Raw genomic sequence first — 17231 nt, 5'->3', positions numbered from 1 at the left:
TATATCTTACCCTTGTAACAGTGCTCTTAATATCACAATCCCGACGCATGACCGGCTGGTACCGGCTGGCGCATAAGCGCGAGCGGATGAGTAAGCGAGCGGCGGGTTTAGGATGCATTCAGCATCGCCATTTGTCTTCATGCCAATCCCTGATCACCCACCAGACCACTAACGGCAGATACTGATTCAGTCTTACCTCTTATGAAAGCTCGTCCATCTTGTGCCTGGAAGTTTGCTCAGTGAACCCTAGCCGTGCTTTGATGATTGGCGTCCTACCATCACGAATACCTGCCGGCTTATTCCTGTGGAGCTTCTGCACCAGACGCTTATTTTAGACGGTGCCCAAACCAGATTACAAGATGGAGACCAGTTCGCGTCGCAAAGTATGTTTGGCTCTGGGTAACCCTCTATCTGCTTGATGTCTAATAAAACTGCCAGGCATGTAAGAAAATCACTATTGTTAAAAAAGGAGATCCAGTAACACCGAACCAGGTGATACGTGCTATTCCAAGAAGATAAAATGTGACCAGGTAGTGCCGGTCTGCTCCAACTGCCAATTATACAAGGTAAAATGCACCACCACTGTCATCAGGCGAAGGGCAATGCCGCCGAAGCAAAAGACTGCGAATCCGCCGCCACAATCCAATGCGTGAGTATCGGGTGCATAGTTTGGCCTCTTTCAATGCTGAGACCATCCCCAGAACAGGGCAGGAGAGCCTCGAGGCGCGTCTCGCAAGGATCGAATCGAAGCTTAGTTCTCTGGACGGGCCAAATTCCGTATCGTTAGCAGCACTGCTGGGAACACATCACTCAGCTACTGAGTCGGCCTCTCGGAGTTCGCCAGAGTCAAATGGGAGCGGTCCAGGGATGCCCACGCTGGGAAGCTTCAGTACCTCAATTGTTGAAGACCTCCCTCCACTACAAGATACTCTCCCTCTCGTTGATGCATATTTTCAGGGCTTTAATAATCTATTACCTTTATTCGACCAAAGCTCTTTTATGAAACTGTTGCGAGACTTTTATGCCTTTCCAATCAGGAGGTCGAGGACCAGCTGGGGAGTCATCAACTGTGTCCTTGCACTAGGATCGAAAGCCCTTGCTATTGAGCAAGGAACTGGTGCGTGCTCTCGAGTTGGCATTCTATGAGGAAAGCTGACTCTTGTCCTTTTGAAGCGCGTCTCTCGCCTTCTGAAAGGCCGAATTGCGACTTTGAGGCGAATGCGCAAAAGTGTCTTGATGACTTCATGACACGAGATAAAGACACGCTTGGTATCCAGGGCATACTCGCTCTAGTCATCCTATATCAAGCCAGACCTGACAGCAGGTCTGCTTTTATGCGCATGGGCGCAGCTGTTGGACTAGTTCACCGGCTGCAATTGCATACGAGATCTTCCCATGCAAGCTTCTCCGCAGAGGAAAGCCGGCAGAGAGACAATATATTTTGGATGTGCTACATTCTAGAGAAGGTAGGCAGGTTCCCAGCCCCTAGAGGTGTAGTCTAACAATGAACAGTATGTTAGCATCCGCACTAAGACGACATCTCTTCAACGTGATGACGATCTAGACGTCGACTTACCAGCGGAAGATGGCGATGGTCTTATTGTCAGTGAAGACGGTCTGGTCAAGTTTAACTTCTTCCGCGCAAGAATCCAGTTAGCCCACCTTCAGGGCAAGATCTTCGATACGCTGTATAGCGTTCGTTCCAAAAGGTTGAGCCCTGAAGACCGTAGAAAGCATGTCACGCAACTTGACATTATGCTGGAAAAGTGGCACCAAACCATCCCAGTGCCTTTCCAACTCGAAAACATGCAACGCTCGCTCCATCGAATGAACCATTCGCACATGGCTATCCTGCACCATCTTCATCTCATGTGTTTGGTCTTTGTGCATGGTCTCTATTCCCTTGAATCCGGATGGATCCAGGCAATCGGAGCTTACGGCCAAGCAGTACTGGCAAATATGGATAATAACACAGATATATGTATGCGAAAGATGCAGCCTCCGATGCCATCCGCTTGGGCGAAATGCGTGAGGGCTAGTCGGGGAAGCATACGGCTTTTTCTCTTCGAGCCTCAGCATACCTGTAGTCTGTGGTGCGTTTCCAACTCATCTTGTTCTTGATTCGACCTAGGCTAACCACCCTCAAGGCTCAATATGGGTTCGTACTTTTCAGGCATCATTGTTCTGCTGGCCAACTGCCAGTATTACCCAACAGACGAGCAGGCGAGAGAAGACCACAAGTTGGCTAAAGACGGCGCGAAGCTCTTGCTGCAACTTGTTAACACGCATCAGGACGACGATGTCATTCAAATTATGAGCGTTCTGGAGAACTTGGAATCCATTGCAGAGAAAGCAATTAATCACTACCAGGGACATCCGGAATTCACTCCATATCCTCCCGTACTGGCCCCGGAGAGTTTCTGGATGTCTGAGAATCAATTCATTGATGGACTGATTAACGACCTCGTAAGTTGAAGGCCCTAAACTGCGGGTGTGCTGCAAATGCTCAATAATTTTCCGCTGATCCGGCTCCGCAGGATAACGACACCAGTGCTTCTAATCCAGGTTCTTTGTCGACATGGGCGAGCAGCTCTCGGTCAGTCTTTGAGTTTTAAGGCCTTGCCACAACCCAGTACGGATTCGTTCGACCTGTGACACTCTTCTTCTGTATGCGACCATGCTCGAGCGGAAAGCCTGTGAGGATATGGCGGCAAACCACGGGTCTTTTGGAAGCACTTAGAGATATTGTCTCATCAAAGTTCCTCGTGTCCCACATATTCAACGCTTCCACCTGTTCCTTGTCGGCTGGTGGACGTTCTCTCCAATCTTTTTTCCAGGCCGATAATACCTAAACGCTTGCCTAAATGATCAAGCCACCAAATGACAACAGGCTGCTTTCCGTACAAGGCTAAAGGCCCCCTCACATAAGCTACAAGATCGCGTTATGCGTGATTGCAATAGTTTATAATTGCATCTCGTTATATCTCGCTCAACAACTGAGAGGCCACCTACTGGGGACTGCTTGCGTTCCCTTGGATCGATCCCACAGCGCAGCAAATCGAACCCTGCCATTAGGTAAATGGCACATTTCCTTACTCCAAGCATCCTTATTGACGATTATAAGTTATTTCCATGTTGTTCCAGCTCGACACTTTATAAATACTCTCGTCAATTTACGCACCATCGTCCAGCAACACCACTCGAGTACTTTTTGAACATGGAACAACCACTCAAAAAATTCCACCTGGTCAAACAACTTCCTCGAGGTATACAGCTCCTCATGTGGGACTTGTGTCGGAACCAAGGTATAGTCTTAGGGTACATCTTCCCTATTGCGCCACGATCGATTACCGCTATTTTCGAACATTTGGTGGGCGTGATTATTTTTACTTGCCGATCGCAGACAATGTAAACCACATTAGAGCAAACAACAAGGTCGACGATGTTAGACACTCTTCTGGGTCTTTCGCTGGTTCTGAAGCTCGTGTTGACAAACTCCAGAGAACGATGCAGATATAATTACAGCTGTGGATCCCACTGCTAGTGATACGCGAACAAATATTCGGGTCGTTGTTGATCCTCGATGTAACTCCAGTCCCTTCCCTTCAATCAAGAGATGTGGAACGGGGCCTAGCGAAGTATTTTTAAAGATCGACGAGTCATTATACATCAGATCGCAAGAAAGGTCGGACCCCGGCATACATTTCAATAAGAGTGTACACGCAGTTGAATTCATTCCTCATTTACGTCAGTTTCAAGCGCGATATCCTTTTCTTCGGTGATCTCCCCAGAACCGAGGCCGACTTTTTCGCCGATCCCATGTATTTATGCATACAAGAAGGACTCTGTATTCGCTCCAACGCCTTGTTCACGAAGATTCAAAACATGGCAGTTCAAATTTGGGGCAGAGATACAGTATATATCATAACCCAGCAGTGGCCGAAGAATATCCCTGGTCTGAAACACTTGCTCAAGCTAGCCGGCCTCAAGAGATTATTGCTAGACTTGCACTGGCGGTATGGTAGCGACCCACGTTATACCGAAGTGTGGCGATTTTCTGTACGGCATTAATATCAATTCCCCAGAGGGTGTCGATGAGCATGACGAGGTTGTCCGCAAGGAAGAGACATCGCCAATCTCTGCTTGGGCGAGCGGCGGAAACAGGTGGTCTGTAATCTGTTCGAAGCTCATGGTGAAGATGTTGTGGTTCGACTGGTCACATGCAATATTCACCAAGCGTTAGGAACCTCAACAAGGTCGCTTTCTGGTACAGGCAAGCCTCAGACACAAAACTTCACATAATTGCAGAACACGGTCATATACCGGCGTGAATCTAATAAAGATGATCCTATTCAATCTGGTTACATTTCTTATTCCGCCCATACTACTACTATAAGTGCTTACCAGGTTGTGACATCTGTCGTGATCATTCATGCTGCATCATTACAAACCCACTAGCAAACCGCTTTCCTGGACCAGTGAACTCTTTTGCCCACCACCTCAGTAGGGTCACCTCAAACCCCTCTGCCAATTTCCGAAAATCCATCTGCTCAGTAATCCAATACAAAGTTGAGGCGTTGGCTTACCGCCAGCGGACCAGTCGAGTGATGTCTTGTCAGACAATTTCCATGCAACGAGGTTCCGTCTACACACGGCTTGCAAGGCTCGTGCGGCGTCACGATCAACGGTTGGCGAATGTGTTTTTTTGACGTCTTTACTTTGCATAGCATTGACGGTTGCCGCTCATCTCGCCTCGTAGCGCACCAGGGTCATTGTCGATGCGTTCAGACGGCGGAGGGACCAGATAGACTGCAGGCATTCACGGCATAAGTGGCAATCCGGCATTGCGATTTCGCATGATAAGGTCGCCCGCTGCCTGCGTGTGGTTTGACCCAAGACCATCGATCGAAGACGGGGCTGGCGTTATCTCACCCCTCTCAATGAGGTCCGCCGTCCCGTATGAGAGCGGCAACCGAAAGCGCGCCGGAACCCGGTGAATATTTCGCTCTTCCCATGTCGTCGAGTGCGGCGGGTTTGAGGAGCGCCCCTGGGAGATAACGATTCTTGGCAGTCTTGCGCGCACGCCTACAATTCGAACCCCAAATTTGGCAAAGCCCAACGTGCCCCAGTAGGACGGCCTGTCGTAGATAAGTGAGTGGCCGGAATTTGTTCCGGCCACGATCGGCCGCGGCCGGATCGAGGTGGAGAAGCTGGAATCCATCACTCAGCCAGCCCTCGGCAAATAGCGCCGGGGGCTTTTCATCATCTGAGCTTTGGGCTGCATCACAGTGATTGTTGAGCTCTTGGCGCTATTTTTGGTTCATGGGCTGAGATGATGTGAAATAGGCTTATTTCTGTTTGTTCAAACATTTATATCTTTTTCGATGGGTATACGTTCATGAAGCCTTCTCGCACTTAGTTGTTGGCGCTGGTGGCGACTGTCAATGCAATGATGGTGAAGTTTATGGATGTGCGGCTTACTGCACAGATATGGGATAGCACCAAACCAAATTCGCGAGGGTTTGTGTGTTGACAAAGAGAAACGGTGAGTTCGCTTATCAGGGCGCAAGAAGCCACGTCACGAGGGGGGACCGACGCCGGTTGGGGTGCTGTGGCCGGAACGATTCCGGCCACGATGTATATTAGCAGAAAACTGTGGCCGGCCTTGGAGGAGTGAATTCTGACTTCTAAGCAAACAAGACTACCAAGCTGACCGTGGAGATTTGTGTGTGCGAGTGCAACACCACTACACATTTGGCCGGACGCAATCATTCCGTTAAAGTACTTTGACCCAACACAAGAGCCTTATATACTCATCCATTCCATCAACATGACGTCCCACGAGTCTTCCAGCCCCAAGCAGGACTTCATGGTCCTCGACGACACCAGACCCGCGGACACGTCTCTGCCCGCCTTCATGGTGTCAACAACGCGGGGTTTCCTCCCGCGCATGGAGCCCATCGTTTCCCTACCCCCTGAGTTTGACACCGTAGAGTCCCTCCTTACCAGGATGCCAGTCAAGACCCTCTCCGGTGGCCCAGGCCTGTTGGCCGATGGCAGTTTTGGCGATGCTGTCCTCGACGAGCTATCGGACCTGACGGACGAGGTCGAGAAGCACAAGGACAACCTTCCTCTGGTCAACGCCCTGTACCGGGACTACTCTTTCTTGGCGTCGGCGTATCTGCTTGAGCCTTGCCACATGAGGTTTATCAAGGGGGAGGGCTATGGGCTTGGAAGGGACGTCTTACCCGTACAGCTGGCTAGGCCCATCGCAAGATCTGCCGAAATGTAAGTTTGATTATTTTCTTCTGTCGTATTGCTTTTCACCTTCACTTGATCCTATGTTCGTCCTTGGCCCCCTTCCAAAACGTCGACGGTGTTGTTTCTGGGCAACCGGTGACGGTAGTATATTTCTTCTACATGTTGTTCCAACGTTAATCACTACCTTTCTACTGCCCATGGCCCGCAACCAGAAGCTAAGTTGTACTATAGCTGTGGATTTAAGCCGTTCATGGAATATGCTGGCTCCTACGCCCTTTTCAATTATCGTCTCGTCGATCCATCTCAAGGCCTTGAGTACTCTAATCTACGCCTCATCCGGGCCTTTGAGCATGGTCTGGACCCTTCCTCCTCCGAAGCAGGCTTCGTGTTGACGCACGTGGCCATGGTCCGGCACTCCGGACCCCTCATCTCCGGAGTCATGACCTGTCTACGCACTCTGTCTTCCTCCCCTTCTCCCGACCGCACCAAGTTCAATGCTGGCCTACAGCAGACCCTCTCGGCCCTCCGTCGCGTCAACGCTGTCATGGAGACGATGTGGTCGGTCTCCAAGCCGCGAAGCTATACCTCATTCCGTACCTTCATATTCGGCATCACCTCACAGTCCATGTTCCCTGATGGCGTCATCTACGAAGGGGTTGACGACTCCAAGCGCCAGGAGTTCCGCGGCGAGAGCGGGGCAAACGACTCCATGATCCCCCTCATGGACAACTTCTGTCAGATTGCCATGCCAAACACTCCATTGACAGCAATCCTGAAGGACTTCCGGTCGTATCGCCCTGGTGATCACAGACAGTTCCTGGAGTGGGTCCGTGAGGAGAGTTTGGACAGAAACGTGCGGGAATTCGCTTTGGGTCTGAACTCTCCCATCCTTGATAAAGAGTCCGTCATAGAAAGCAGACAGCTCTGGGTTAAGATCTTGAATCAAGTTCGAGACTTCCGATGGAGGCATTGGTGTTTTGCCAGGGAGTACATCCTTAAGCAGGTAAGTGGTCTTCTGTGACAACAGGGCGACATCATCAGGCTGACTCGCGAAAGACATCACACCCAACAGCGACAGGAGGCTCCCCCATTGTGACATGGTTACCAAACCAACTGTCTGCGGTGATGGATGACATGGCTGAATTCCACGATGCGGTTGGTGGCAATGCTGGTAACTTGGGTAACGAGTGCCAGGACATCATGGAGTTGGTTCACCGTCAGAGAGATACTCTTCGTAAGGAGGTCCAAAAGTTTTGCACGGAAAGAGGTGTTGCCGCTCAACATGCTTAAACCACCGTGGGGTGTTTACGGGATTGCTTTTGTAGTCGGCAGGCCACACAATCCATATTTTAGAGGTAGTCTAATAGATTGACCAAAGAGCATACAAATGCTACAATTAGGGCATAGTAAGGTGCTCGAATCAACACAGCCGTAGATTCATCAGCGCTATCATCCTGTTAGCTTGTTACTACAAGTTGAATGAGAATTACAAACTCACGCATTTTCTGCAGTACCTGTGTTTCGCAGATAGGCCGCTATAACCGTGCCCCAGCCACCCCCGTAATCGTCCTGGGTGGCTAACTTAACACCATCTGCAGTGTCGTAGATTATATTGGTGGTCGACTTGGTACTCAACGAGTACATATAAGTCGAATTGGCCCCATCGAGGTATATCATGTTAAGCTCGCATGTCCAGCCATACTTTTCGCAATTGGCATCTTGCCACATGTTGTCGTTCATTCCGTTGAAGAAGACCCAGAGAGCGGACCCATGAATAACAACATTGCTGCTGTTAACAGCATAGTGTCCCCAAGCGCGGTAACACTGCCCATTCTCAGCGGCGTTTTGACCATGGCAATTCGAAAAGTCGGGGTCTCCGTAAATTGCATTCGGTGTCCATGGCGCAGGAGCATAGTTTGGCTGGTCCGCACCCTGCCAATACGGTGCTTCCGTCTGTTGCAACCCGATATAGACGTTTGAAGCCTTGCTCAACGAGTACTGATATAACGCGCAGTGCTCGAACGACGAACCGACAAGCCAGGTAGGCTGGGTGCTCTCAATTAGCGCACCGCGACCTACAGCGATATTCTGCGCTTTGTCGCCATCTAGACTGTGATCTGCTACCCAGCCCCACAGATTCTCGGCATACAGAGACGCTGTACTGGTGACGTGCAGAAGTGCAAATGCTGCCCGACAGTTGGACGTGTCCGAGCTGGTACATCCGGTATTTACCAGTGAATGCCGGGAACCGCCGACGCGAAGCACCGTGTTCCAAACGCCGACGTCCCCTGGTTCATTGCCTGCCATGTTGACCTCCATCAGAATGCTTCCGGGCAAGACGTTTGATACTTCTACTAAGATGTCCGAGATCTGAGCAATACCCTTTTCACCTGAGTTACCAACTCGAAAAACTGGTATTGCGTTATCAGCATCCGAAAATGCGGTGCCATTACCTGCGAAGATGCTGAGTTGTTCGCCCACAAGACGTGTGCCTGGAGGAATATAGATGGTCTCCTCCGTGACATAAATCCCCTGGGGCACAAATATGATCTTGCAGTCGGCGTATTTCTGTAGTATGGCATTGATACTTGGACCGTCGTTGTGAACATCTGTTACATGTTATTTGCGCTTCATTCCCATGAAATTCATCCAGGATTCTCTTACTATCTCCGTACACGGGATTCTCAGGATCGCTGGTTAAGCTGATCACCTCGCTGACATCGTATTGCTCATACTGCGGTGCTACAGCTGTGAAATATCTATTGTCGGAAATCAATGCTGGCGGGCGGTTAGTGTCAAAAAGCTTGCCGTTGGAGTGCCCTCCAGGATCTATATTGCCTAAGATCCAGGTTTTCCCCACAGGGACCGAGTCCTGGAGTAGTACATCTCCATTGAACGACTTCACCGCTACAGTCTCGGCATCAGTCCGAAAATGATCGAGTGTAAGAGAGCCCTGACCAGAACCAGAGACATAAGCATTAACCCCAGCATTACAATTGCTGACGGACGAGTCTACAAGCGATATCGTACCAACTGATGTGCTTGTGTTGATACCGTAGTTACAATTGGCAAAGGTTATATTTTGGAATGTGGCAACAAAGACAGATGTGATGTTAATACCAATCCCACAGCCGTCAAAGGCCAAGCTCTTGAAATTGTATTGCTGATTTTTCAATTGGATGCCGATAGCGCCACCACGGAAAGTCTGGTCGGCCGCGATTAGTATATCGAACTAGCCTGGAGCAAACTGTACTCACGCAGTCTGCGATGATGACACCAGAACCACCCTCGTCCATGGTTATACCGATATGGTTTGAAGAGTCGGGCATGATAACCTCTATATTATTCAGGGAGCAACCTTGCGATACTGACCACTCGACCCCAACAGCTCGGGTACTTGCGTCAATTTCACTCGTGTCAACAATAAGATTGCGAACAGCCATGTAGAAGTTTTTGGTCGCGGATCCATCGCCTTGATATTTATCATAACCATGAATTACCGGAGCTGTATTTAACTCAGGGTCCGCGATGAGTGTAGGACTGATATTTGATTAATCATAATCAAACAGATCATGGATGCTGCCACTTACGGATTGATGGCGTCACCTATCAAGTACGTCGAAACTAGCATCTGTATAGATGATTTTATACGGTACTTTCCCGGAGGAACATATACATATGCGGGCATTGTTGTCACTGTATTACCAGTTCGATTCCATGCTGATTGGAGTTGATGTTATATTCTTCCCGTGACGTATGGGGAAAGACTGACCATTAATAGCGGTAATGAAAGCGCCGGACGAGTCTTCAACCCCAGTGTTATCTGCACCATACTGTGTTGCTGTGCGGTAATACTCGTACGTCGTATCCTCGGCAGTTGGTGTTGTGCCATTGTGATCGATAGCCGCGCGCCACCATGTCGTTGGGATACCGGCCACCGGACCTGCGCAAGTTCGTCGAGCACTGGGACCGTTTTGCAAGAGGCTATCATCAGACTCGAAGCTCACAGCGTGTACTGGAGCGGTCGCGGTGAGCACAAGCGCGACGTAGATCAGAAAATGCATCGTCGGTCCTGTCAAGTGCATTGAAGCACCAAATCACACCTGCTTCAAAACGGGCGCAAGAGAAGACGCTGTCAGCACTCTATATCTTATGGAATCTTTATCTCGTCAGGATTTGCTTGGCAGATCCGTAATCTCCATGACGTCGGGTCAAGTTCTTCATACCTATCTGTGACAACGAACTGAGAAGGTGGGGCTCTCAGCAGGGCTTTTGCCGAGCTTCAGCAATACAGGTATTGGCTGTCCCTTGCATTGTTTCAGGAGATTACACCGCCAGCATGTTGGAACAGGAATAAATCCTTTGCGGCTTAGCAAAGCAAAGGGCACCGCAAAACCGGGATACTTATTGTTTTCGCCAGATTATACTCTATTCAAGGCTGGAGCGGAGTTCGCACTAAACTTCCTAGAGTTATTTTTAGAGTATCTCGGTTCCTCCCAAGCTTCACTAACTCCGGATTAAATCCTTCGATTATTTTGGGACGAGCTGAACACTTCTTAAGCATGGACTGACCACAGAACGTGTCACAAAGAAGGTACTCTCTATTTGATCACATACTGTTCAAATCAAAGCCGCTTCCAAGTATGTTTGTACATTGCACGACTGGACAGGCGTGTTCAGTCCATGACGTTCTTTGCGGCGAGCTCGGGACGAAGACTCAGACACGCGTTCTGAGCAAAGTCAGACCATAGAGAACGTTTCCGCTGGAGACGAGTTTCGCATATCGCAGCAGTTCCATGTTCTGGGTATCATTGACTGTAGCCAAAAGCTACAAGCCAATGGATTGAATGTGAAGCTGCAGAAGATGAATTTGACGTAGATTGTCGTCAGACCAAATATGTGGTGCAGTACCTACCCTCAGCAGTCGTTCTATGCTACAAGCAGCTCGCACTTATCGGAACACCCTGTTTTTACGAAAGCTCGTGGGTTGTCTTGACTCCCCAGGGAGCAGCGAAATGCCGGTGCATTACATACCGATACCTAGTCAAAATTTAGTGCAAACTAATCTGCGCTTAAACAAATGAGTAACAAAACACCGTGCGGTTTGGTGTCAAGCATGACGATAAACGCAACGGCCGCCGGGAATTCTGAGTGTTCCGAACCCCTTGAGTCTCGTCAGCTACGACTCCAACCATCTGTCAAGTCCCGGTTGTTATTGGTTGGCAAACTGCCACGACCCTCTCATGATTGGTTAAGAATTTTTTCTCGTTGTGCGTATGAGTGTCTCCGTCGTGCAGCAGTCTCCGCTTACTATTTACCCGCAAACGGGGCACTGGAACGCTGCTGCTGTATGTATCATAGTAGGACATTGCAACCTCGCCGACACAACCTCCTCGAACGCATCCACGAGCTTGATTGGTTGTATTTTTACTGTATTTGCTAATAGGAACTTAGTCACCAATTGTAAATCAATGTCTCCATAGCCACCAAGCCTTGATGCTGGAGATCTCCACGAGAGCCTCCAGTATATCCTGATATCTCCAGATGGAAAAGACTTGCTGCCAACTGCTTGACCCATCGATACCCTTGATGAGCTACTGGATGGCTAAGCTTTTTAAGGCTGAGATCCATCTGTGAACATACGTTTCCCGCGGGTGGCAAACGGAAAACAAAATAGTTTTCGGTCCCTCAAACTTGCTCTCTGTGATCTTGGGACCATGTTCACACCGAAGAAGAACCTCAAACCTCTTGATTCCTAGATGGTGATATAGAATTTTCATCTGGAACCTTGCTAACACATCATAGCAGGAGATGAGTGATTAGGTTATGAACACGACTTTCAGCGACTACGCAGAACCGTCCATAACCGTGTAAGTGGCACTGCTGGGCTGAGATCCAGTTATAATGGTTGGTATCGGTGTCAGGATCCGGTTACAGAAGTCTGGGCGCTGCGTACATGTCCTCGATTAACTAGTTCGTGTCAACATCAACGAGACGGAAGACTCTGGAACTGTCCACTTTTGATGTTGGATATGACAAGATGCAGGGTACTGCGGAAGTGACTTCTTCTACAATTACCACCAGGCCTAAGCTGGAATATGTCCTCGTGACCCATTACTGTTTTCAACTTACATAAGAGTTTCCTGTGTTCGGATGACGGATAGCGGGAGCGGAAGACAATCATGCATCCGTGTAAGCTCAATGGTGTTCATAATTCAAAATGAGCTTGATCGTGGTCAAAGTGTTATAATACTAGTCAACAGGTTTTGGTAGAAAGTGTCTGGGGAAGTAATGATATGCAGAGCGATGCTGTGACTCCGATAAGTGATGAAGGGAACGTCGAAAAAGCTACTACAGGTAAATCTCTTTGAGCTGATGAAACCCGTAACAGATCAAGCTTTGGGAGACGGTTGTCGGTGAAACGGGCATATCCCTCCTGCGGTTGGGTGCTTAGACCTCGGTTATTAGACGATGTACCGATGAGGTTGTTTCCATGACTATAGGACCCGCACATTGGGAGTAGGCGTGCTGGCGTGCAAACTGATCCATACGCTGCAGCATCTGGACCGTTTGGGTATGTGACCGACCAAGTAGTTTGCGATGACAAAGGATGTCCAGAATCGCAGCAATGCCGACCCATAAATGTCTCCAGTGGTGCTTGGGGCCCCGTTAACCCAGACTGAGAGATGATATCCTCCTGTACCATGTTAGCCATTGCTGTGCGTGTCGGCAAAAGGCCCGAAACGTGGGTAGATGGAGCTGTTGGTAAATTTCCGGGTGCCCTCGAAACCAACTGAACTCGCTCAATAAAACAATCGAGAGAGCAGTCTTTGTGGAAGAAATCCAGGCATGCTTCCTGGCTCAACTGGTTGTCAAAAGACCGATCGGGGCGGAAAGCTTTGGCTATAAAGGTCTTTTTGTTTTATTAATTTCCCGCCGCATGTGGCATCTCTGGACACCCGTATCCTCGGGACGACACTGTGAGCAAATACCGTATGATTGGGCTGCATAGAGTTAGATTAGGCCGAACAGTATGCGAAATCCGCTTAGATGAACGTCGGGGAACCAGGGATGGTGAGCCGCGGTCGCAGCATTTCAGCCGCGCATTACATAGTATAGGTCTTCCATTGCATCGAGTTCCTAACTAATTCCACAATTGGGTTACATCCCGACATGGACTCTGCTCATTGCGGCAATGAAGCACGAGCGCGTGGAGATGCATGCGTAGAGAAATATGGGTGATTGCGTGCTCTATATTCTTTGTTTGAGCCTCCTCTGGAACTCTACTCTGAAGATCACAAGGCTAACTGACCTAGGGGTGGGCGCCAAGGTCGTAGTGCATGCTTTTGCATGCCGCAAACTGATAACGCTGATATGATTCGAAATGTCGCTAGAATTGCGCATTGCCTTCCTTTTCCATCCATGTGTCTGCTGGATCTGACAATCACCATTGGAGCGTCTCCATAGCACAATTGTTTGCGTCCTCCACGCCAACTGGTCCCACCATAAGGAGTATCGCCATGTGTGGACTTGGTTGAAAGGACGATGTCGCCTCGAGACGAGGGCCACAAGCCTAACATAACAATCAAGAACCCACTATCAATCAAGTTGATCTGGATAAGTTCACCTTGGGTCCCCACCAAATCTCTTTCTTCCATTGTCTTGGGGTAGCACCCTGGCAACACCCCCAGAAGGTCGGCTTGCAAACGAGGGGATTCGCTGTCGCATTCATCCGGTATGGCAAAGAGACAAGGGGCCAGACCTGCAAATACGGCCGTCGCAACAGCAGCCCTGTGGATATTCGGCCAATCTTAAAGTCAGAACGGAGTCTCCTCACATGCATGCATTGCATAGACCGAAGTCGTGTTTTGCAGCTGCAGCGCAAAGCGAGAAAGGCTTGTTATACGGATACTACCATGTTAGCTACAAGATACAGGTCGAGTTGACCAACTGCCTTCATCTTAGGAATCGCTGCCGAGTCGGTGCATCTCATGGCCGGCCAAGCCTGTTCTTTTTAAAGGACAGTCATCGCCCCGAACAAATTAGATTAGACTTGGAACCGTTACTTGCCCAAACACCACTCGGCGTAAAAGAAAAAACCAAGAAAAAAACCTTGACCTACGAACGGAGCTTGTTTTTAATCTAACCCCCCTCCCCTCCAGATTCCTGTCTATCTCACATTGGCAACAGACAGAGCAGGGTCCTGAGACTAGACGATTGCGTCTCTATCAAGTCGTGTAGACAAGAGGCAGAAGTTTGGATTCGAGCTGGCGGCCGGGGTAACAATTTTCATAAGCAACGCTTTGGCTATTTCTTCTGTTGGTGGCACGGGTATCGCTGTCATCGCCTCGCTATCTTGGCTATCTTTACTATCGCCGCAAGTTCAGGATAGAGTTCATGCCCGCCATTCAGCCAATAGAAGGCGTATCTCTGATCCTTGGGGTCTCGGCACTCGAACAGACTCTTGATCTGCTCTGGTGAAGGAGTTCAGTATATACCTACAACGGCCAATTGATCCAAGACCGCCCGCAATTGATTACTTGCGCCTCCTGGTTGCCTCAAGCCGATTAAGATAGGGCCCCTGTGCCCCATATTCGGACGTCATCGTCATCGTCGCAGGCCTCACTTTCCCCACGCGCAAGGAACCCCCCCCGGCGCTATCATACGCTACTAAATAGCCCAACGGCAAGACCTCTGGTTCCTTTCCAAAACCCGCCAATCTCTGGCGACGCACGATTCGAAAGTCCCTTTTGCGCAGATATCACGAACAAAGGACGGCCAAAAAGAAAGAACAGGCAATCCCATCTTCCGCATCAGCCATTGGCTACACGAGGGGTCGAGTCTTCACACCACTTTCCTCCGGAACACTCGCGGGAGGATCCACGATCCAGGAACGTTGCCAGCCATCCCGGCCCCCATTGAATCCTATTCAGCGATTGCGACTGCATCTCCCAATGCCCCACGGCAGCGGTTAGGAATTACATCAGCATTACGTCCAGAAAACGGTAATGCACCAATAACACGACCCAGTTCAAAAGTCACCCGGCATATAAGCACAGCACAAACATGAAGTACGGCGAATACTTCGAGGCCGCTTCGGTCCCTCGATGGAGTCTACACAATGTCGACTACAACTCTCTGAAGCAACAGATCAAACTGCACACCAAGAAGGGCCAAGGTGCCCGCGCCATTGCCATCCCCGGACAGACGGACGCCCAGCTCAAGCGCTTCGAGAACGACTTCTACCATGAGCTACACTTGCAACATGACCGTGTCGACCTGTTCGTCGCCAGCAAGGCCGATGAGATATCGAGGCGGTTGAGGCACCTCGCAGGTCTGATCAATGCCCTCATCATCCGCTGCCACGTCGGCAAGAGCGGCATCACAGACAAGAGGCAACGGAAATTTGGCCGATATCAACGTCAGGTGGTGGAGTGCGGCGATGACATCAGGGACTTGCAACGCTTCGTGCGTGCACAGAACGAGGCATTCAGAAAGATACTTAAGAAATACAAAGTCGGTCACTTCTCACACCATAGCCTCAAGTACAGAAAAAAGAGCTCAAGCTAACCCTCTGTGGCCTTCAGAAATGGACTAAATCCACGACTCTAACAACCAGGTTTACCGACAACGTTCTTGGCAACTACAAGAGCTTTACCAAGCGCGACTTCGCCCCACTCGAAATACAATACAGAGAGGTCCTAGGGACTCTGCAGGCCGCCTCTCCTGACAGTCCTCCATCCATCTCACAGACGAGTCCCGACGCCCGTAATCCCCGCGCCTCTCAAACGAGCAGTCGACAGTCGTCGCGGCCCCCCGCGACACCCGTACTGCAGCTGCCAGAGCCAGCCGTGAGGGGCTGGAATGAGTACGACAATGGAAGCGAGGCTGGCGACGAAGCGGCTTTCTACCTTGAAGTTGACCCCAACGACGAATCGAGCTTGTTTCCTGGTATGGATAAAGTCAAGAACGTGTTCAAGGCCCCCGTGCGGTCTATCCGCGGACTGTTCTTCCGCTCTGCGGACAAAGATGGCGAGCGCCAATCCCTATTGAATGGTGACCAAGGCGGCATTGACTACTTCAGTGTCCGCCACGGCCCGTCAACGGCTGCTACGGATACAGAAGCGAGCGACAACGATGATGCTTCCTCGACGGAATATCCTGCATATGGCTACGCAGCACACTATGCGGCCTTGCCCAGTCTGGAGGAGCAGAGGATGGAGAGGTTCAGGGAAAAGATCCTGCATCGGAGCATTGTGCTGTCGTACTTCGTTGCCGTCATTCTCACCTTTATAGCCGGCGTTTTGGTCGCTACTGGCAGACACAAACTGCGTCTCGAGGTCGATGCAGGTGTCATCCTGGCTGTTGTTGTAAGCCTGTTCGCTGGCATAATGGGTCTTGGCGCTATGCTCTACCGCGAGGACCGACTTGGGATTATGTACAAGGCTGCCGTCTGGGTCACCTTCACTGCCATATGTTTGTTGAACGGCATGTTGCTGGTGCTGGTCGTTGGCAGCAACGGGATCTGATGCATCTGCATCTTCCTAAAATTACGACTGGAGTTTACGGCGCAGGTGTTTTCACACGAGCCAGCATTGTTGGTCATGGCGCGCTTTTGGTTGCCTTCTAGGGCTTTGAAGACATGCGCGTTGATGCATAGATCGGTCATGTTAGTATATGTTACGACTTTCCTAATCTCTTGAAGCATTGGGCAGTCAGAGTTTCGTTTTGGGGAAGGGAACAGTCATGCATCTTTTCCCTGGAGTTCATGTTTCTAGCGAACGAGCAGTCCAGTATCTAGGTGACCAGACTGTATGAGCTTGCCAACCTCTCAGAGGAAACGGGGTACAAGATTTTATAGCCTCGGAGGCAATAGCGTTTAGATATCACTTAAGTTACCAGAGAATACACACAATAACAACAACACAAGCCCCATTCGTGCCCAGACTGGTGAAATTTGACAAGATTTT

General features: G+C 49.9%; 4 protein-coding genes across 4 annotated transcripts; 3 read left to right on the top strand and 1 right to left on the bottom strand.

The window, feature by feature from the left end:
- Nucleotides 1-148: 148 nt before the first annotated feature.
- Nucleotides 149-2742, top strand: BKA67DRAFT_248309 (fungal-specific transcription factor domain-containing protein). Its single transcript, XM_046095722.1, has 8 exons — nt 149-383; nt 439-442; nt 493-649; nt 702-1117; nt 1174-1466; nt 1513-2093; nt 2148-2466; nt 2538-2742. Exons 1-8 carry the CDS (start codon nt 360-362, stop codon nt 2613-2615), a joined length of 1872 nt encoding a protein of 623 aa, XP_045960014.1. The 5' UTR covers nt 149-359; the 3' UTR covers nt 2616-2742.
- A 3088-nt stretch (nt 2743-5830) lies between these two features.
- BKA67DRAFT_534664 (indoleamine 2,3-dioxygenase-like protein) lies at nt 5831-7551 on the top strand (the record flags this gene model as incomplete). The annotated part of the gene is made up of 3 exons (XM_046099894.1): nt 5831-6288; nt 6493-7264; nt 7318-7551. The coding sequence occupies 3 exons, from the start codon at nt 5831-5833 to the stop codon at nt 7549-7551; spliced, it is 1464 nt and encodes a 487-aa protein (XP_045960013.1).
- Nucleotides 7552-7755: 204 nt separating this feature from the next.
- Nucleotides 7756-10325, bottom strand: BKA67DRAFT_516122 (pectate lyase superfamily protein-domain-containing protein; the record flags this gene model as incomplete). Its single annotated transcript, XM_046097787.1, has 5 exons — nt 7756-8870; nt 8926-9466; nt 9519-9801; nt 9852-9981; nt 10034-10325. The coding sequence occupies 5 exons, from the start codon at nt 10323-10325 to the stop codon at nt 7756-7758; spliced, it is 2361 nt and encodes a 786-aa protein (XP_045960012.1).
- A 5002-nt stretch (nt 10326-15327) lies between these two features.
- BKA67DRAFT_657666 (SPX domain-containing protein) lies at nt 15328-16790 on the top strand (the record flags this gene model as incomplete). The annotated part of the gene is made up of 2 exons (XM_046107152.1): nt 15328-15777; nt 15849-16790. The coding sequence occupies 2 exons, from the start codon at nt 15328-15330 to the stop codon at nt 16788-16790; spliced, it is 1392 nt and encodes a 463-aa protein (XP_045960011.1).
- Between the last annotated feature and the right edge of the window lie 441 nt (nt 16791-17231).

Source organism: Truncatella angustata (genome assembly GCF_020726525.1).
Source record: "Truncatella angustata strain MPI-SDFR-AT-0073 chromosome Unknown BKA67scaffold_3, whole genome shotgun sequence".
Classification (NCBI taxonomy): domain Eukaryota; kingdom Fungi; phylum Ascomycota; class Sordariomycetes; order Amphisphaeriales; family Sporocadaceae; genus Truncatella; species Truncatella angustata.
The sequence above is the reverse complement of the archived record's forward strand: the minus strand, read 5'-3'. Positions and strand labels throughout refer to the sequence as shown.

What these genes read in the sequence shown, in the direction of transcription:
- BKA67DRAFT_248309 (XM_046095722.1), top strand. Translation starts at nt 360, where the DNA reads ATGGAGACCAGTTCGCGTCGCAAA. An exon ending in CCGCCGCCACAATCCAATGC is followed by an intron (nt 650 to 701) that starts GTGAGTATCGGG and finishes GACCATCCCCAG; the next exon opens with AACAGGGCAGGAGAGCCTCG. An exon ending in ATGGACTGATTAACGACCTC is followed by an intron (nt 2,467 to 2,537) that starts GTAAGTTGAAGG and finishes CCGGCTCCGCAG; the next exon opens with GATAACGACACCAGTGCTTC.